This window comes from Mesoplodon densirostris, chromosome 1, assembly GCF_025265405.1.
Source record: "Mesoplodon densirostris isolate mMesDen1 chromosome 1, mMesDen1 primary haplotype, whole genome shotgun sequence".
In the NCBI taxonomy this organism is placed as follows: domain Eukaryota; kingdom Metazoa; phylum Chordata; class Mammalia; order Artiodactyla; family Ziphiidae; genus Mesoplodon; species Mesoplodon densirostris.
In genome coordinates, this window is record NC_082661.1 from 48,923,922 (window position 1) to 48,945,316 (window position 21,395).

The window sequence follows — 21,395 nt, forward strand, 5'->3', positions numbered from 1 at the left end:
AGTGCATCAGAGAAGTCCTGTAGGATGAAGCCTGAAAATGTCTTGGATTTGCCTATAGAAATTGGTCTTTGGTAATTTCTACAAGTTATTTCAGAGGAAGGATTAGACGGCAGCGAGTCAACTAGAAATTTGGAGATAAGGAAATGGAGATAATGAATACTGCCAACTCATTCAAGAAACCTGAATCTGAAGAAGAGAAAAGAAGAGGTGGGAGTAGGGCCATGCAATATAAGAGGAATGATACAACCCAAGTGTATTGCTAGGCTGTGGGGAGCTTGGCAGTAGATGGGAGAAGGTTGAAAAGCAAAGGGAAGAGGAAGGCGGCACAGGTTCCACGGGATAAGAGAAGAGAGGATGGAATCAGCAGCCCATGTAGAGGCTGACCTGAGCCATGAGGAAGGGCTCATGCTTGGAAGCTGGATGGAAGGACTTGAGGATGGGTGCAGATGTGGATGAGTGTGTGAGTGGAACACTAGAGAGTGAGGTGCTTCACACTTGATGGCTTCCAGTTCCAGGGTAGAGTAAAGGGGAAGATGGCTCTGCTTCCCCTGAGCGCTGAGCAGGGATGAAGGCTTGGAATAGTGGATTAGGAGGATGGGAGAGGGACCTGACCAGGGACCTAACCTGATGAGTTATGTGAAAGTGTTGATAGTCCAAATATTTGTTATCCCTTGGTCCATTCTCTCAACATTACATCCAGTTAAGTAATTTGCACATAGCACTTTACAGCTGACAAAGGAGTTTCCATATGCATTATCACATTTAATATTTAGCCACCTGACAAACCTGTATTATTATTATCCCCATTTTACGGAAGAGGAAGCTGAGGACAAGTGAGATAAGTGACTCCAACAATACGGGAGTTGGCAGTGCTGGAAGATGACTTCTTGGATTCTGCCATCACGTGAGTCTCTCCCACGTGGTTTCCACCCTGTGTGTTGCCACAGTGCTAAGCAAACATTACTTTGCAATTGTTTTTGAGACCTTTCATGCCCTGAAAAGTTGTCACACTCAGGATGTGGAGACAAGAGGAGGGCGGCTCAAGGGCAGAGGCCCATCTGCCTGGGCAGCAGTGAATATGGCACATTGATGGGAGACAAATTCAGAGCAAAGCTCTGCATTGCTTATTGGAGCAAAATAGCCTTTGCTTAGCAACTGCCTGTGTGTTAAACAGTTTGAGAACCTTTGAAGTAGGACCAAGGGCCTCAGAAGGCCGTTTGGAGATTTGAGAGGGAAAGCAGATCTGGTTTAAAGAGCCTCTGCCTTGCTGTCCCAGTGCCTCCTTAGGGAAGGGTTTGGCTACAGAACACAGATCAGATCTTGGAATGGGGAACAAGGCACAGCCTACCTGGAGGGTCACCTTTAAGTGAGCTGACCTCAGCTTGATGGTGCCCAGCTTTGCCAGGGGCACCCCTGGGGCTGGCCAGCTGCTGGTGACCCTCCTGCCCAAGCTCTCCCACAGGAAGCGCCTGCTGTCACGGATGACAGTCATTACATTGTTTGTTTAAAGCATCATTAGTCCTGTAATTACAGTTGTATGGCCTAGCCAGAAAGGAGAAAGACCAATATCTAAACACAGCCTCTCAGATCCTGCTTGGAAACTTAGTACCAACATTACAGTTGTACGTCCTGGACTCTCCAGCCAAGCACGGCACGTGTCGGGTCTGGAACTAAACTCAGTAGTAAGAAATGCCACTGTATCTACCATGTGCTGACACATATGCATGTCATTTTAATCCTTTGTCTCACAATTTTCACTGCTAGTCACTTACACTAAGGAAATCATAAGATATATGCACATTCACTGGACAGTATTTTCCACCATCTTATTTATAGCAGCATAAAATGAAACAGTGTAAATATAAACACATGAAGGTATGGTTCATCCGTACTGTAGAGCATTATGCAGTCACCACAAATTATGCTCACAAAGGGCCACCACTAGCCCATACAGCACCTTTGTGTCCCCTTTGGGCAGATGCCATCCTGGACCTGTTCGGATAACTTGAGTAGCGGGACAAAGGCTGGATTTCAGCTTCTTTTTGCCACGTTGGCCAGATGCCCTTGTGCATAACCTACACAACTGTTCACGGCAGTCCTGGTGTCAAAAAAGTTTTGATGATATGGAACCAGGTTTTTGATGTACTGAGATTTTTTTTAAAGGAGGTTAGAAAATAATATGCTAACAATAACAGTTAAACGTGTATAGATTTTGCATGGAAAAGAAAAACTGAAAAAAAATATAGGGCTTTGGTCGTTAGTGCTGTTTGCCAAATATTTCCAGTTCCCTCCTCCTGTAGCTACATGGCATGATTCACCCTTCCTGCCACCTTTGAGCCATAGGTGAGGCCAGGGAGACGTGTGCCGAAACTTTAAGGGCTCATGCTCTGTTTGCTAAGCTCTTTTTTAATTGCCATGGCAGTGCTCAAAGTTCTAGACAACGGCTACTCCATGAGCTGGTATCACTGGGCGAGGTTAAGGCACAGAAGACTCCCAACCAACTCACAAGGCGCGTGTAGCACAGGTGAGAAATAAACCTTTGCTATTTTAGGGCAATTAGTTTTGGGGGTGTTTGTTACTGTAACATAACTTTTCCCGAATAATACACACAGCAAAAATGTCAGGAAGGGTTATAGTGGAATTGCATTAAAATACATAAAATTCATTTGGATTCATATTTGTGATCTGTGAAAAAAGATCAACAGAGCTAAGTGAAAGCAAGTGTGAGATCAATTAAATATTATGAGCAAAAAGCTCAAACAATTTGAGCAACAAGATAAATAACAGGCTTAATGGATTATAGCCCAAATTATAAAATAAATACACTGGTCACCTCTCCTCCACTGATGCAGGCTGGATTGGATTAACAGTGTCATGTAGTTGGCTGGCAGTGAGCAACCGAGGAAACCATGTCTGTGCGAGCCCTTTGTCGTGATTATGTAACTGGTAATTATCAAGAATACTCTTCTCTTTCCCAGCACGCCTCCTCAGGGCCCCAGGGCAGAGCGCAAAGCCTGCAGAGGCAGTGCTCCACATTACAGCGGCTGGTTCCCCGCCTGAAGCCCCCCAAGAATAAGCTCCTCAAGGACAGTGTCCATCCCTGTTCCCAAGGGTCTGGCAAATGGAGACAATAGATGAAAGTCTGAGAGACTGAAATGAAGCTCATAGATTTTGGCACTCCTCTGAGCTAAATTCTCTGCAGCTGGTCACTTCCTGCCCAGAGTAAAACACTGCTGATGGTCAGATATAGGGCCAGGTGATAAGATTTCTGGGTCTGCAAAGAACAAAGGTCAGGAGCTGGGCAGTGCTGGCCCTCACTTCCACTGCCACGTTTAAACCCGTCTGAAATTCAATGTTTTCCTGGTTGTGAAACATTCAATAAACAGATCACATATGCAATTTTTCTATTTTGCCTTCTCTACATAAGGTTAATATATCTGCCTTCAAATATAAGTTCTTACCGGAGACCTGGCTTTAGTTAAAGGATAGAAGCAGTTAATGAGAAAACAATGAAATGCTTTCCCTGTTGGTTGGTAAATCTTGTATAATACCTACATGTGCACCCGTAAAATGTTAGCAGTTCGTTATGAAGGTAAACAGGAACCAAGGGACAGAACGGCCTGGGTCTGCATCAAGCCATAGTCAAGGTGTCTTTGGAAGATATCTATTTGGACGACTCAGGCCAGGAAATGCTCTTTTTTCGCCAAGTGCCCAGATAATTGCACTTTTCTCTACTGTGGAGACATAGCCCCTGGATTCTTAATAAATGTCAAGCAACACCAGAGTAATAATCATATTTCCAGCAATAATGACAAACAACTGGTGCTTGGAGTGGCTGAAGAGGGACCAGATCACCACAGCGCAATTCATCTCTTGTTAAATTCACTCACATATTAATTTCTAAGATGAACAGTGGTTTCTAATTTGTCTTTTTTGAACTGTGCTGTTTTTATTAAATTCAATTGTCATGAGACTGACTACTTTTTAAAAAAGACACTCCCGTGTAGCAAAGGACAAAAGCTTTGGAACTGCAGGTACCAGGCCTTCTCTAAGAAGCCAGCTTCCCTCCTCTTTTTCTCCTTCTTGGGCATCAGAGCCTCTGTGAGACTCAGACGGATGGGAAGCATCACCACACTGACCTTTCCTGAACTCAGCCACATCTCCTCAAGTTTCCGTTATCGTCTTCCTTAGAGGTGAGGCTCATGGAGACACAGACCTCCTCGGGCAGGATCAGAAGGTTAGGAATTATGAGAAGGGGTCTGGATGAGAGATGAATGTGAGGATCTACCTTGGAGGACTGCAACGCATGGAAACATTTTCCCCTGAACACATTTTGAGACTTGAGGTTGCTGTTACCGACTGACTCGTGTTCCCCACAAATTCATATTTTGAAGCCCCAACTCCTAGTACCTCAGAGTATGACTGTATTTTAGAGGTAGGGCCTTTAAAAAGGTAATTAAACCAAACAAGCCTGTTAGAGTGTGCACTAATCAAATCTAGTCAGTGTTCTCATAGGAAGAGGAAAAGATCCTAGGGATGCTCTCTTGGAGAAGATGGCCATTTACAAGCCACGGAGAAACCAAACCTGCAGACACCTTGATCTCAGATTTCCAGCCTCCAGAACTGTGAGAAAATAAATATCTGCTGGTGAAGCCCCTAGCCTGTGGTATTTTGCTAAGGCAACGCTGGCAAACTAATTCAGCCTCCTTGACTCCAAATGATGTCTAGCACTGAGAAAGCCTGGACACTGAAACTGGCATTTCAAGTAGAGATAACAAATGGGGGCTGGAGCTTACGGGGAGGGTTCCTTCCTTAGGCTGTAAGGAGAGAGACAAGGCCACTTTGGCCAGAAGCAGCACATCGCTGTCCAGGACTACAGCAGAACCCTTGGCTTGAGCTCTCAAGACATCACTGGGTGCTATCTGGGCCCACACTGGGATCTTCCGGAGGGCAACCGTGACCACATCCCTGTGCTCCGGGATGCTGCACACACCTGCTCACCTCGGCTCTCCTGGGAGTCACACTGGGACTTGTCAGTAGGTGCCCACTGTTGGGCTGAATGTGACTCACAGGTGACATAATCAACACCAGCCCTTCCCTCTCCCTTAGGCTTGTCCCGCATAGATATGGCCACTGTGAATTAAAGATAGTTAACTGTAGGGCTTCCCTGGTGGCGCAGTGGTTGAGAGTCCACCTGCCAATGCAGGGGACACGGGTTTGTGCCCGGTCCGGGAAGATCCCACATGTCGCGGAGCAGCTGGGCCCGTGAGCCATGGCCGCTGAGCCTGTGCGTCCGCAGCCTGTGCTCCACAACAGGAGAGGCCACAGCAGTGAGAGGCCCGCGTACCACAAAAAAAAAAAAAGTTAACTGTAGCCACAGGGACCATGGCCAGGCAGGAAAGGGTTTTCAGAAGGGACAGTGTTTTTAAAGTACAGGAGAAGCAGTTGGTCTGACGGGAGGGGGAGGCTCTTCCAAGCAGATGGGACCACATTTGCCCAAGGGTAGAGATGGGAGAAGACAGGGTACATTACGATAAAATATAGAAGTGGGTCCATTTGGAGCAAACACTGTGCAAGATTGTCACAGGAGAGAAACTTAGAAATTCAAACAGTGAGAGTCAGGCTCCCTGCACTGTGGTCGTGGGTCTGAGTCCTCTTCTGGACAGTGTAGGAACAAATGATGGTTTTTAATCAGGGACATGACATGATCAGATCTGATCTTTCAAAACTCAGAATGGGGGTGGCTTGAAGGGGTGATGAGGCAGAGTAAGCTGCTGGGAGGGACCACCTGCTTTGTTCTCCCTATGTCCCTGCTCTCAAGCACTTCTGCTCCTTGGCAGAAGCATAATTGATGGGTGAGGAATAAATATATGAACTATCTTACCTACCACTCCACAATGGCAGCCAAAAAGCTCATGCGTGGTGTAGATGTTTGACTGTAAGTCTTTATGAACTGCATATTTATGATCTTAATTCCCTAGGAATTGACTTTCTTCTTTTAATTTTATTTTTCTTGATCTCATTTCTTTATTTTATTGCAGGCATCTCATCTGGATATCATAAATCCTCTGGGGATTGAGTCAGACTATAAATAAATACACGGGATTAATATAAACTGGATATAATACTCCAGTAATACCAAGGCAGCAGCTGACCCACAAGGCAGATGGTCACAGCTGTCCCTTTACACCTGGAGGGGCCCCTCCCTCACCACCAATCTTCCTTCACATCCTTCCTCCTCCTTTTCCTCCTCCTCCTCCAAGTCTCAGCTCAAGCTCAGCTTGTTAACATTTTAATTATTTCACCTACCTAGAAGGTGGGGGTGGCAGGTCAGGGACTTGTGCCTTTTTCTGTCAGTATCCCCTGGCCTTAAGCCAAGGGCCTGGGATATGGTAGGAAGTCAATGAGTGTGCACGGAATGTCAAAGGAGGGAATGTCCAGAGCAGAACTGGGTGTTTAGTAGATGAGAGAGGGGTGGAGGTCGAGATATGTATGCAGATGGAACACAGACATAGATGTATTTTCTGATGCCCTAGGCAGTGGTCCCCAACCTCTCTGACACCAGGGACCGGTTTTGTGGAAGACAGTTTTTCCACGGACCAGGGGTGGTGGGGGATGGTTCAGGCCGTAAGGCGAGTGATGGGGAGCCGCCCACCACTCACCTCCTGCTGTGCAGCCCGCAGGCCTGGGGGTTGGGGACCCCTGCCCTAGAGAACTGGAATGGCGCTTGACAACTGGCCCCTGCTGCTCTCCTCCTGGACCACTCCCATGTTTGATCTCTGCGCTCCACTTATAAGGATCTCCCTCTGTTCTCAAATATACGAACTCCCTCCCACCATTGATCCCTTGCCCTAGCTGAGTCCTTTTTGGGAGTTTCCATTCCCCAGGTGCCCAATGGCTACTCTTCCCTCTCAGCTTTATTATCACTTCCAACCTATGGCAATCACAAGTCAGTCTCCAGCATATCATCTATTGCCTTCAGATTACGTCACAGTAGCTAATATTTTCTCATCTATTCCCTTTTGCTTACAGTCTATTTCCCCAAACTGAGAGCAGTTTGTCTGTCCCCCAACCCATACAGCAGTTCCCAGACATACAGGAACCATTTACAAGAAACAGTTATTTGTAGTGAGGTGGATGGACCTAGAGACTGTCATACAGAGTGAAGTTAAGTCAGAAAGAGAAAAACAAATACCGTATGCTAACACATATATATGGAATCTAAAAAAAAAAAAGGTCAGAAGAACCTAGGGGCAAGACGGGAATAAAGACACAGACCTACTAGAGAATGGACTTGAGGATACGGGGAGGGGGAAGGGTAAGCTGGGACAAAGTGAGAGAGTGGCATGGACATATATACACTACCAGATGTAGAATAGATAGCTAGTGGGAAGCAGCCGCATAGCACAGGGAGTTCAGCTTGGTGCTTTATGACTACCTAGAGGGGTGGGATAGGGAGGGTGGGAGGGAGACGCAAGAGGGAAGAGATATGGGGACATATGTATACATATAACTGATTCACTTTGTTATAAAGCAGAAACTAACACACCATTGTAAAGCAATTATACTCCAATGAAGATGTTAAAAAAAAAAAAAGAATTGATCGGACACTCAAGGCTTAGCTACTCCCTCTATCACTCCTAATTGTACTAGTAGATACACTAGCACCCAAGGACCCATGAGCGGCCTCCAGGCCCCCAGGCCTGGACTGCCACACTCTCTTTGGCTGTCTTCACTCTTTCCTCCAGGTTCAGGCCCTCCTCCCTTCTGTGCCAGGCCTAGAGCCAAGTTTGCACCAACCCCCATTGACAACAGCGGACAGAAGAAAATTTCAGAACTTCCTGTTCTGAGACTTTGAAAGAATTTTTTAATTAACCAAAATGGTTTCTCATAATAGATGGGTCCCAGGGCGAGAACACGACTGTAACTTACGCGGCAGGCGCCTTGCGGCCGATCTGGGAGTGAGGACCTAGTGGTTGTGAATGGCAGCAGTGCCTTGGGAGGGCCCCATAATGATTCTCCACTCCAGGACCATCTGCCGTTTTATCATTTATATAGTTTGGGACATTTCTGTCTTGTGAACTCTAAAGCGTTTTTGCATCGATGGATACGTTTAAGTTTTAAATATTCAAATTTAGAGAAATAAGCAATCAAAAAATGTGTTTTCCCTAGCCATAAGTCACAATTTTTAAAAACTGAAAGCCTTTCCTGGAATGATGATACCGTACCCAACCACAACATTAGTTTTTGGAATGCGGGTATACCTCACATTAGGAAATCTAATCTATAAAAACCTGAACCTCAAAATAGATACCTGGATATAATAGGCCTTCAAAGTAAAGGACTGTATTCAGTTTTCAAAAGGATTCAACCCAGATTTCTTTAAGTTGCCAAGTTCCTAAATTAATTTCAAATCGGTTTTAATTTACAAAATATTGACCTATACACATTTTTTTTTTCAGAAACCCAGCTACTGTAATTCTTCTTAGATACAATATAATCTAGGTAGGGAGATAAATAACCAGACTACAAGGATTCTTTAAATATATGGTCATGTGTTACTCATCTCTATATTCTTAGGGCTCCTATGTCTTCAATAAATTCATATGTTGTTGAATTGCATATGATGAAGTAATTTATGTACCTTAAAACACTGTGGGTTGAGCTGAAGACTTGGACCTGGAGTTACTCTGAAATATTCCTCAGTGACAGCCATAATATAGGGTATATAAACACAGCCTGACTTTGTAATAAAATAAAATACTATAGAAGAGAAAGGAAAGAAAATCAGTAAATAACTAGCAGAAGGAGGTGAGAAGATCTAGTTAAACTCTTCTAACCTTTTCAGACTAGATGTTTCTGTCTTTGGAGAAGAAACTGAACATTCAGCCCTAACAACTTTTCAAAAGATGAGTTAGATTCGATGTGCCTTTCAATGGGCAGTGGTCGTGACCTTATGTTGAGAATATTCCATTGACTTGTGGAACTTCCATAACCCCAATGCCTGCTCTCTTGGAGAGGTTTCAAGCTATCATCTTGCTTTCCAAAACAAAACAACTGTAACCCCACTTCTTGTGAGGCTGAATGACCAAAAGTACACTCAGAGAGGTGGCTTTGGGCTGCTCCAAGGTGGCCGAGCGGCACCTGTGCTTTTGTGGAGCACTGTGATGGAGCCATCCCTTAGTGTCAGTTATGGCGATCAGCAGGAGGCAGGACCATGAGCCAGCCATGGGATGAACTGAGTTACTGTCAGTATTAAATATGCGTTTATTGTGCGGACTTTGCATCCTTAATAAGTCATGATAGTGTAGACCACGCTAAGTTTTAAGAGTAAACAGTTGACATATATAAAATGGAATATTACTTAGCCATAAGAAAGAATGAAGTAATGTCATTTGCAGCAACATAGATGGCTCTAGAGATTGTCATACTAAGTGAAGGAAGTCAGACAGAGAAAGACAAATATATGATATCGCTTATATGTGGAATTTAAAAAAAAATGGTACAAATGAACCTATTTACAAAACAGAAATAGAGTCACAGATGTAGAAAACAAACGTATGGTTACCAAGGGGGAAAGGGGGGGAGGGATAAACTGTGAGATCGGGATTGACATATACGCACTACTATACATAAAATAAATAATCAACAAGGACCTACTGTCCTACCGGGAACTCTACTCAATACTCCATAATGATCTATATGAGAATAGAATCTAAAAAAGAGCGGATATATGTATATGTATAACTGAATCACTTTTCTGTACACCTGAAACTAACACAACATTGCAAATCAACTATACTCCAATAAATTTTTTTTAAAAAAGAGTAAACAGTTGAGAAGAAAATTCTGGTGGAGAAATTCTATGTGCTAGTTGAGGTAGGTACTTGCTGCACATTAGGAGAGGGTCACTGTTATGCAATTTTAGCAGAAGGATCCCCTGGTCAGGTCAGGGTCTCTGCTAGCCTAGCCACTGTCCTTTGCATGAATTGGAAAAAGGAGTCCCCTCTGGACAGACGGTGCCCTTCTCTCAGATCAATGCAGACCACACCAGAGCTCACAGCTTGCCAGCAGAGCTTGGACAAAAGTCAGGGTCCACCTTAAACTGCCCTTCTCTATGCAGAGCCCTGGTCCCGTGCAGGTGAGTTTTTCGGAGTGGTGCCACTGCTCACCACAGTCCAGCTGGCCTCAATCCACCACCAGTCATTGTGCAATGGTGTCTGCCCCCACCCACCCCAGGACACAAGCCTCTCCTGTGTGTGGACTACAGGGATGTCTGCACCCACAGTGATGAGTAGCTAGTGGTTCTGCAGACTCTACTCATGGCCAAGCCCTGACACTGATCCTCTCAAGAGGACAAGAGACAGTCTCTCTTAGGCCACTGTATTTCTCTCTGCATGTATCTGAAATCTTGTCCCCACATAACTTAGGGGCCTGGATCTGGCACCAGCTAAATCCATCCCTGAAAAATATCATCCAAGAAGTGACTGAAGAGGTTCAATATCATGAGCAGAACATTTTCCTCCTCACTGAACAGGTGACATCAGCTAGATGCTCTAATGGCCCAGTGTCTTCAAGGGAGAAGATGGCAGAGGTAGCACCACAAGCGTTGAGATCTTGCAGTAAACTGTAAGCTTTAATAAAGGATGGGCATTCCAGGGTTCCATTAGGACTGTTTGAAGAAGGAAAGCTTTGGGGCTTTGGGCATGGTGGCTTCTGTCTTGGGAGCCTCTTTTCCAGAAAATGTCTAGAGACTGTGATGTTTCAGGAAGGGTTCTAACCTGATGACGTTACTGTATCTAGAACTACAACACGCCCGTTCCAGTTATAATAATTCATCAGAAACCAGGGGGCTGCCCTAAGAAAGCAGAAAAATGTGAACTTGCAACCAAGGACGGCTGGACCACAAGTCTGATCTGGGCAGCTTCCATCTTTCCTGTGTGTGTAGGGACACCTGCTCTGAGCAAGTCACTGATGATATTCCCTGAGCCTAACCTGATGGAAAGAATACATTGAAAGATTTGACCTAAAATGCCTTTAAAGGGCCAGCTCAGCTAGAGAATTTAAGTTACAGAGAGTTTTCAGAAAAAAAAATTGGTTGTGATATTGTTCAACACAAAGGACACAAACACACATGCTAAATAAAATGATCAAATAAGCACAAAGCACAATAGCAAATATATCAACTAAAAGCTCTGTCATACAGCACTATAACCTCGCAATGATTCCAACACTGAACAACAAATGGCAACTTTAATATATACCATTAATAGCAAAATGTCTGCTTTACTGAAGGAAAAAAACCAAAAACTATCTTGCTCTAAGCAGTTTTGAAATGAATATTTGATTCAAAACTTCCCCTCTGCATATAATCGCATGCTAATTTACATTTTAATTACTTCCCGAGAAATCAAAAGCATTTGTTGACAGGAGAACATAATGTCAACTTCACGGTGCGCTGTTGGTGGATGCTTAATGAACTTAATTAGATAATTAGTGATGTTAATTATCCTTCTATTATGAAGATAAAGCTGTCTCACAAATGATGCACTTGGTAAAGAAACATCATTAAAGGTATCAGTGTTTGCTTTGTTCATTTACTTCTATTTTTCAAACTCCTGCAACAAGGGCTTGTGATAGCCTAGTAATGTTTAAGACTCTTAAAATGGAAAAAGAAAAGCCACTGTTTCCATCAGCCCGATATTGTCCTTCCCCCTCATTGTGGATACTAACATTGTGTTGGTGACGGGGCTGCTGTTTCAAATCCCCTGCTGTAGGGACCTCCAGCCCATAGTCAGTTGTGGTATGGAGTTTCTGGTTCAAACCATGTCCTTCCTTTGGGCTCTAATATAAAGTGTTTTAAGAATGGGATGTGTGGGTGTGTGAGATAATGAGAGGGAGTGTCCTGGTTGAGTGCCCAGAACACTGGAAGAAAACCTAAAGGGCTAATTCACACACACACACACACACACACACACACACACACACCCGTTGCCCTGGCCTCGCTGCATTTCTATGACCCTACAGTGCTGTGTTCTCACCTCCACCACCAGGATGCTTTGCTGCCCTGGGAAGCTCCATTCTGCATATGGTGTTGGAACACAGCTGTCTGCATGACCAAGGGCTACGACACATGATATACAGACTTTACTTTCAGTTGAAGTGAAGAAGGAAACTTCAGAGGTTTAAGAAATAAGATACTGGACTTCACCGTTTTTTTCTTTCTTGCATTCGAATACCACCACAACCAGAGCGTAATGGAAGTCCCTTCTGGAAGTAATCCTAGTCCAGACACACCATGAAGAGCTCTGAGGCCAGGCTGGGGAGAGTGGCAGTATTTTTAGGGTCAGTAATCTCGGGAAAAGCATCAAGGGAAAGTGTCATTGGCAGCCTCGCCCACCACAATTAAGAAAACCAAGATTCCATTTAGTAGAAGATCTCAGTAACAATGCTCACATCAGTAGAGGGATTTATACTTTACAAAGTCTTTTTTAAAAATTATACTTTCATTCGTTTCTGAGTGGTTTTATTCCTCTAACAGAGAGTCCCATTTAATTACTGGTTCACACGACGTTTCCCCCCACAGAGCACTACTGGGTTTTCCAACAACACAGCACTGCGATTTCTCATAAAGTCCGTGTTTGCAGGTTTTCTGAATCACTCTTCTTTTCTCCATGGCTTCCAATGGTTTGTCCCTCCAGCCCCGCTCCTCCCTTGATTTGCTGACACAAGCTGTCTTTCTGCCCTCCTGCCCTACAGTGAGGACGTATTATCAAGACCTCACCAATCTCTGGGTCCTCTCACCCCTTCAATTTTAGAAGTTCTCATGCATCTTCATTTTCCCCAAAATTTAGGCTACCTGCTTCCAAACAGCTCTCTTAAAGGCACATTCATCTCCTGGGAAAGTCTTTTTCTTTCTTGCCCAACATCATGTTGAATTTACAAGTTTAAGTAAAAATAGTTCCTGTGATGACCTTCTAAATTTCAGATTTTTTAAATTTCCTATACCTTCTTAAAGATTTTTTTTTTTTTTTTCCTTTTGCGGTATGCGGGCCTCTCACTGTTGTGGCCTCCCCCGTCGCGGAGCACAGGCTCCGGACGCGCAGGCTCAGCGGCCATGGCTCACGGGCCCAGCCGCTCCGCGGCACATGGGATCCTCCCAGACCGGGGCACGAACCCGTATCCCCTGCATCGGCAGGCGGACTCTCAACCACTTGCGCCACCAGGGAGGCCCAAGATTTTTGATTATAACTCTTTTACAGTAGAACATCTCTGGGAATTCTAACTTCCGTTTTCATAGCTGCTTTTTGACTTCCTTGGCTGGTCCTCTCAACTCCACCACTTACTTCCCCTTCATTTCAAAGCGCATTCTTTTCTATTTTCAAAAAACTCTTCTTAGCCCTGGGGTGCTCCTGACTCATGAGCCTTTTGCCCAGGTGAGTGAAATCTGAGGCTTTCACCTCAAGGGCTGTTCACCCCTGGACACAGAGGTGCCAAAACACTGAACTGGAAAGCATTGTGTCCCATCAGACCTCAACCTCCTTCCTGAAACAGGGGAGTGGGATTCTCGGGGACTCACTGCACCTTCAGCCTCAGCAAGACCGAAATCTCTCAGCAGCAGGAGACCAATGCAAACACGCCAGAAAGCAGACCAAGAGAAGCTTGATCACTCCCACAGTGACTGCTCAAGACTTCCAATTCTGCATGTTTGCTTCCCCTGCAATTTTTATTTGGGTTCCATGACTTCTTTAAAGAGAAAATAAGTATACAGGAACATCTACACATGAAATGATATGATGTCTGGGATGCTGCTTCATAATTATTCTGTGCAGAGGGAGAAAGCGGGTAGGGATAGAAAAGAGACAAGATTGGCCAAGAATAGAAATTTGTGGAAGTGATGGATAGATACATGGGGATTCATTTTTTATTTTCCCTACTTCTATATCTGTTTGAAAATTTCCACAATGATTTTTAAAAGGGATAATGGGTAAAGTTCTCAGAGTAGATGGTCAAAAATCTCATTTTCCTCGCCAGGGACCTGAGCCAAGGCTGTTTTTAGTATAGCTGTCACCCCATGGCTGGTCTCAGCCAGCATCTCATCCTCCACCAGGGGCAGTGCTGCTCCGTGGCTGCGGGTGAGTGATAGTGGGCCTGGGCACACATTCAAGGAAGTACCCAGTGGCAGGTCCACGGTCATCCTGCCCACACAAGTGTCCAGTCTCTGAGATCGTCAAGGCCCCCAGGCATGGGCACTGCTGGTTTTGCAGGAGGCTCTTGTGCGTCTGGGTGGGTGGGGGCCTCGCCCACAGGGCAGCCCTTAGAGGACCTCATGGGGCCTTGGAGTAAATGTTTAGTGCTTTCGTATTCTTGCCAGAGCAGACATAAAATTCTTGCAGAAACCTGTCTTTGGTATTTTAGCAACTGCAGTGTGCGACCCTCTGGCTTTGGGTGCCTTGTCATCCCCTTCTGTTAATTCTCACCTGGCCCTGGCTTCCCTACATGAGCCATGTCAACATTCTAATGTATGGCTTTGAAGACAGCAACTGGAGGCTTGCTCAGTTTTCTCCAAAGGCCATGGGAACGTGGCAGACACAGAACCTGGCCCTGCTCCACCGGCTTTTGCTCCTCTATAAACCCTCTAAGTTTGTTCAGGTGAGGCTCACATGGCCCCTGCATGAACAGCTGTCCACACAGAAGGAAGGTGGGGTGAAATCTAGCTCATACTTCGCAGAACAAGACCGGGGTCAGGTGGCTGTGTGCCCCCCGCCCCAGAGGGGGTCCCACCCCCTTACAGGGTAGAGGTGGCCCTGTACTCTCAGCGTCCACCCTCTGGTCCCCATTCTCTGCAGAGCCCCACAGAACCATCTGAATCACACACCTCCCACACCTCCTACACCTGGGCACACTCTCTTCTCGTGGCCTGATTTAAGAGCCCCGGAGCTAGGGCCTCTGTCTTTGGTGGTCCTCTTTTTTTTTTTTTTGCTCACACCAACCTTGATTAAACAACTTCTCTTGTGTATTCTTTGGTTTCCACCGCTCCAACCACTGCCTTGCCTCCATCACCTCCCACCTGAATGATGCTACAGCCCCCAGCTTGTCCACTCCCCCAAGAGCCCTAAACTCCAATCTAACCTGTACAAACAGAAATGTGCCATTCCCCTGCTTAACCCCTGACCTATGGGCCCCAGTGCCGCCCTGACCTGCCTCCATGCCCATCCTGCCACCTGCAGCCGCTTTGCCCATCCCCCTGCTCACAGGCCTCACAACCCCTTCCCACCAGACTTCTGGCTCCTGTGTCCCATGTGCCCATTTTCTGTTTGCTGATGTTTGAAAAAAAAAAAAAAACAGAGGATGACATGCTTTATGTTCTGGAATAATTTTGGATCCACAGAAAAATAATAAAGTTACTACACAGAACTCCTGCTCCCGTCAGCCCTCACCTGGTTTCCCATAACGTTAACATCATACATTGCCAAGGTGTGTCTGCTAAAACTAGGAAACAAACACTGGTGGTTGATGTTTTTTCAACTTGTTTTTAAACAAGAAAGTTTGAAGCTGAGCAGATCAGCAAAGCTGCTCCTACTGCTGTGAAGAGGGATGGCTGGAAGAGTGTGTGCTCTGGATCCCTCCAAGCTGAAGGGGGCATGATGAAGTGGCTTCCTGGACACCCTGAGTTGTCCTGTGGTAACCTCAAGGGAGCCCAAGGTCCCAACCTCTGTCCCACAGGCTGACATCCACAGCCTTTACCCTGGTAGAGACGATGACTTCACGCTTTGATCCCAGAAGGGACTGTGATGGGAGTCAGGGGGAGAAAAGGAAGAAATAACGTCTATATATCAGCCTTGCCTCAAAGTTCAGCTCACCTGCCAAGAAGAAAACATTTTCTACTGAAAATGAAGATAGGTAAAAGGCAGGAGGAATCGTACATCGTGTGTCTCACTCCAAGGAACAATTTATCAGTGCTATAGAGCTGTCAGCCACTGATATGATAAGGAATAACACCAAATGAATAATGTTTCCTCCAAAACCAGCTCCTTTAATTACAAGCCCCTTCTTTCCAGAAGAGAGACAGAAGATGCAGAAACACCAATTTCATGCACTTGTGCCTGAATAATGTCTCCATGCTGTTTTTTCCAGATGGCGACCTTCTCACTGGAGGGACTAATGATGTGGGCATATTTAGGGAAAAACCAATAACAGAGTCTTTAACCTTCAACAACAAAAAGCGTGTTATACAAAATGTTCCTTGGGATACATTAGAAAATATCAATTACATTGCTCACCGAGGTGTAATCAGCTGTAATAATCAAAATTAATTTTTAAAAATAATTAAACAGACCCCAGGGCAAATAGTTGATGCTCTTATCCTATGACATCATAGTGTACATATGTACCTGAGAAGTTGTGCCTTCTGTTAGCAACAAAGGCATCTCGCGTGGATGAGTGATGGATGCGGGCTCTGAAGGCTAGTGAGTTTCATCCCACAGAAAGCAGGGTGGGGGGGCTCTGTGCAGCTCCCTACACATTCTTTAAGAACCTTCTATGTACCAGGCACTGTGCCCAGCCCAGACTGAGTTACTGGTAGGAGATGCTGCTCAGTAAAGATGCAGCTAATTTTTTAATTAAAGCACAGTCCACTTTGTTTCAAAAATAATTTGTCTTTTAAAATTCCATAAGACAGTATAAGCTGGAGAAAAGATACATAAATCAGGTTGGAGGTAAAATGGGGCTCAGTGAGGAAGGAAGAGGCCAGGGAGAGATATGTGTGGGTGTGTACACGTGTTTTGCAGAAATTTATCCCACTGGGCATGTGCAGTTACACCACTTGGGCCACGCTTATCTCTCTGGCTTCCAAGTGCCCAAATGAAAGAGGAAAACATAATGGTGTCAGAAGTTCTGCTGTTTGAGTTGCTGTGAAAAAGCACAGTCCTTCCTGGTGTTAACAGCTGAGGGAGACGTCACCCAAGGTTGTCCTCTCCCCACTGCAGTCCAAGCACACTGGCCTTTGCTGCCCTATAACCCCCAGCACACTCCTGCCTCTGTGCCTTTGCCCGGTGGTCCTCCCTGCCTGATCACTCTTTCCTGGAGAGTCACAAGGCTCCTGTCCTTCCTTATTTCTCTGCTCTCACACCTCCCTGCCAGAGAGGGCTTCTGGCCACCTCCATCTAAGTGGCCCAAAACCTCTCTCATCACCCTCTCCCACTTATCCTGCCCCACTTTTCCTTATTGCAATTAGCACCTCAACATTTACAAATGTATTTATCTTTTTATTGTCTATCTTCACCTCCTAGAATGCAGTCTCCATGAAAGCAGAAAATATGTCAGTTTTCCTCTCTTCTGTAACCTCAGTACTTACAGCAAGGTACAGAATAAGCACCTAATAAAATCTGTTGAATGAATGAATAAATGGATGGATGGATGAGACCTCAACTGATGTAGAAGACAACATCTTCAGCAGCTCGCCTTCACCAAAGACAGACAACTTCAAGTATTCCTTCTTCCAGATTTCTCGATGTGAGCCAAGAGCAAACTGTTATAAGCCATCTGTAAACCTACATGGCCCCATTCATTGCTGTTTACTCAAACTTCTTTCAGATGGGCTGTTTCTCAACAAATCTCTCCAGGACTCGGAGGCACTGAACTGTGCCAGTGCCAGTGACCTTGTGGGGGGTGGGGGGTGCCACTGGCAAGACACAGCATCAATAGCCACAGGGGTTCCCATAAAATGCATGTCCATGCCCAGTGTCTCAGCTGTCCCTTCCACAGCTGCCCAGCCAGACTGACCTGACCTCCTGGGAACAATGCTAACTTGGTCAAGGAGTAGATGCTCCAGGGAAGAGGGGCTGGACCCCTCCTGCCACAAATGGCACTGGTCAGGAGCAAGTGCTTGGGCACAAGTGGGGATGCTCCTGCTTCCAGTGCTAGGTGCAGCTGTACCAAGTGTGAGATGGTCTTATCTTGCCCTTGGCAGAGAGGGCTATATAGGAATCTTGTAAAGCATTGCACTTTCCAAGTGCTTCCACATAGTCCAGTGTAAACAGAGTACATTCACAGCTGTAAACTCAGGAATTGAGGCTCTGAGAGGTTTTGGAGTTGCCTAAGGGTGTGCTCAGAAGTGCAGGGACTATGAATGAAGATCCTGTCTCCACTCCGCCACTTCCTGGCTTCAAAGACCTTGACTTTTTCTTTCAGATTCTATTTCACATCTATAAAATGGGACTAATGATAGCTGTGTGATGTCACTGGCACGAGATCTCAGTTATTCATTCAGTCAGCCAGTAAGTCTGTGGACAAATTTAAGGAGCAGTGTCTTCCACAAGCCAATACACTGAAGACACAGCCTGCCCTCAGCTCTGAAGACCAGGGGGCCGGCCAGCCTAGTCAATTTCACTTCCTGTCTTTCATTCTGTCTTCAGGTTCTTTCTCCATCTGTCCTGAAGCCTATTGCTCCTGAACCTTGGAAAGAAGAAAGCCCCTTCTCCTGGCAGTCTGGGCACTTACAGGCAGCCCTTCACTCCTCTCTTCTGCCAGTATCCTCTCTTCTCCCCATCAGACACTGACCACAGTGGACAACAGACCTATGGTGGTAGCAGGGCCCAGATGCTGAGCACGTGGGATTTGGAGTGAACCTCCATCTCCAAAGTTACACGGGCAGAGTTCGAATGTGTAATGTGTCTGTCAACCGTCTACCCCACTCCCTGGGAAATCCCTTCCCACAGTTTCCCACAGTTATTTGACCCATTGCGCAAGTCAGGAAATAAAGACTCAGGGGAGTTAAGTGAATCACAAACCAAGGTCTCTTGGGCCTAAGGCCATGCCTATTGAATGACCACCTTCTGCCTCTGAAGGTAAGTCGGTGACCACATCATTAGAATACATGACAGACTGTATTTTCCAAGGAGAGCCTCAGCAATATTTCCAGTACTATGGGCTCTTGAAGAACCTTGTCACTTCCCTACCAGGATGTAGAGTCTATTGCCCTCCCCATGAACCTGGGCAGAACTCTGTGCCTTTCTGGACCAAGAAGGACTGCAGCAGAGGTGATGCTGCATGGTTTCCAAAGCTGGGTCATGGAAGCAATGTGGCCTCCACCTCTCTCTCTTTCTCTGTCTCTCTCCATTTTTCTCTCTCTCCTTCTCCCTCCCTATGGAAATGTATCCCTTAAAACCCAGCCACCAGGTTGTAAGGAAGCTCAAGACACATGGAGAAGCCATGTGTAGATGTTGCGGCCAACATTCCCAGCTAAGGTCTCAGACTAGAGCCAGCAGCAACCCCCAGATGTGTGAGTAAGTGAGCTTTCCAATGATCCCAGCCGAGGCCCCAGACATCAGGGAACTGAGACACCCCCAACCCCTGCTGTGCTCCAGATTCCTCACCATGGCATCCACAATCACAAAAACATCATTGTCAGTGTTACCGAGTTTTAGGATGGTTTGATATGCAGCTTTAGAGACATGGACTAGAAAACCCTAACAGCTCAACCCCACATGGTCGAGAGGATCCACCACCATGTCTCCCAACAATGGCACCAACACTTCTGTCCCGCTTTGCTGCACCCACACACCCAGCTCCTGCTGAGCTACAGGTTACGGCTCTCTGAGTACACCTGACTCAAAAAGAGAATGGGAACAACGATTGGTTTGGGTTTTAATGCCAAAAGGAACAGCTGCTCTTGGCACTCAAGTGGAGCCCATATTCGCTTCTGGTTAAAGCTAACCTAAGACCTGACTCCCACAGATGTAGCCTCAACTGGGAAGCCATATGCATTATCCGTAAATGCTCAGAAGAACATGGAGTTCGATTACATCCAGTGACAACAGAGAGAGAGGACATGATACATGCGGGTTTGAAGCGAATTCCTGATGTTCTCTAAGGAAAAGGGGTCTGGGCTCACCTCTGCTTTGCACTCAGGGTTCTTGGTCTGCCGCCCGGGCATCAGCCTCATGGCTGAGGACAAGCTTCCACTCCACGAAGGGACTTTGCTGTGGTGTCTGACACTTGAGCGACTGGCCAGTGACTTCTTTTCAGATGCTGGCGACAGAGAGGCAAAGACCATCAGAGGTGAAGTTAAGAGGGAAACAAACACACACTATTTCTACAGCTGGCTTGGCTTTCAAAGGGCAAGCCAGGGGGCACAAGACCAGTGTGTCTGCCTCCAGTAAGGAAAACGGCCCAGGCTACAGGTTTGAATTACTGTGAACTTTGTGATGCTGAAAGACTTAAAACAATATATGAGCCATAACTGGAGAGTAATGACCTCTTTAAAAAGAAACTTAACCATTACTCCTACAGCTGCATTGGCTAATAGAGTAAAAATGTTGAGTCACTGGTAGAATGCAAGGGAGGTTAATATCTTTGGGATGAAGAGTTTTACTTGGAACATGAAGAACCTGAGGCTCCAGGTCACTGCATGACTTGGTGCAAGGTTTCAAACCTGATAGGTAAATATCAGGGCAGGACCTAGCACCCTAAGTTCCAGAGCCCAGGCTAGAGCACTGACATGGTGGCCCTTCCCTCTGAGAGATTACTAGAATCTGCTGCTTGGTTGGAACCTCTGGCCTTCCTTTCACCAAGATGCAAAGCAGCATTCATTCTTTGTGAGCAAAGATTCATGAGGCTTCAGTGATATAAATCCCACCCACCAGAGGGATGAGACACAAGGTCTGGTATAAAAGGCTTTGGGCCCTGAGTGAAACCCTGGGGGAGCCTGGTTCTATGAGACTCAGAAGTTCCATTCCCTGAAGCCAAGTGGACAGAGACCTAGGTAATGCTGCCAGGCCTTGAGCATCATCTCTTCCCAGAGTGGGGTGACCTCCTCAATCTTCACTTCACTCTCTCCAGGTTTCACAGAAAGATCAGTCTTGAAGTTATCCTCCAGCTCCTGCCGTCTCTGTGCCACGAGCTGCTGCCAGAGAGTCTGAACAGTCTTCTGGATGTTGTGCTGGACTAATGGAGAGAGTACATCACACAATCAGGACAGCCTCAGTGCTTCTCCCAGAGACAGCCAGGAGATGGCATATCATGGTTGTTTTTATGTGCATCATTCTTGAACATTACCCCATCTTTGCAAACTCCAGCCAGATAGCAGTCAGTATGTGGAGATGCAGGACTGATAACAATGCTACCAACATCCCTGTGAGCTGGCCTCTCCCCGACCTCTACCACCAAGTCCTGCCTGTTTCACATGCCCCCTATACAGTTATATACCAAACAGAGAGAAACCTTGTGTAAGCTCTAGGTAACAAAATAGCTCCCCCCAAAAGAGCTCCTTCCAACCTTGACTTTTATGTTGGCCCCTCAGGGGAATAGACACTGAACCCAAGACTGTGCCCAGGGGCCCAGGAACCAAGCCAGTCCTCTCTCCTGGCACTGAATCATGCTTCCAACTACCTACC

At 46.0% G+C, this 21,395-nt stretch overlaps 1 protein-coding gene across 1 annotated transcript in view; it reads right to left on the bottom strand.

Moving 5' to 3' along the window:
- The window catches only part of WDFY4 (WDFY family member 4), a 260,571-nt gene that overhangs the window by 114,128 nt on the left and 125,048 nt on the right, over positions 1–21,395 (bottom strand). The window contains exons 38-39 of the mRNA XM_060078451.1: positions 20,761–20,946; positions 19,895–20,031 (exon numbers count right to left, since the gene is read on the bottom strand). Coding sequence (XP_059934434.1) covers positions 19,895–20,031; positions 20,761–20,946 — 323 coding nt within the window. The remainder of the gene's footprint in view (positions 1–19,894; positions 20,032–20,760; positions 20,947–21,395) is intronic.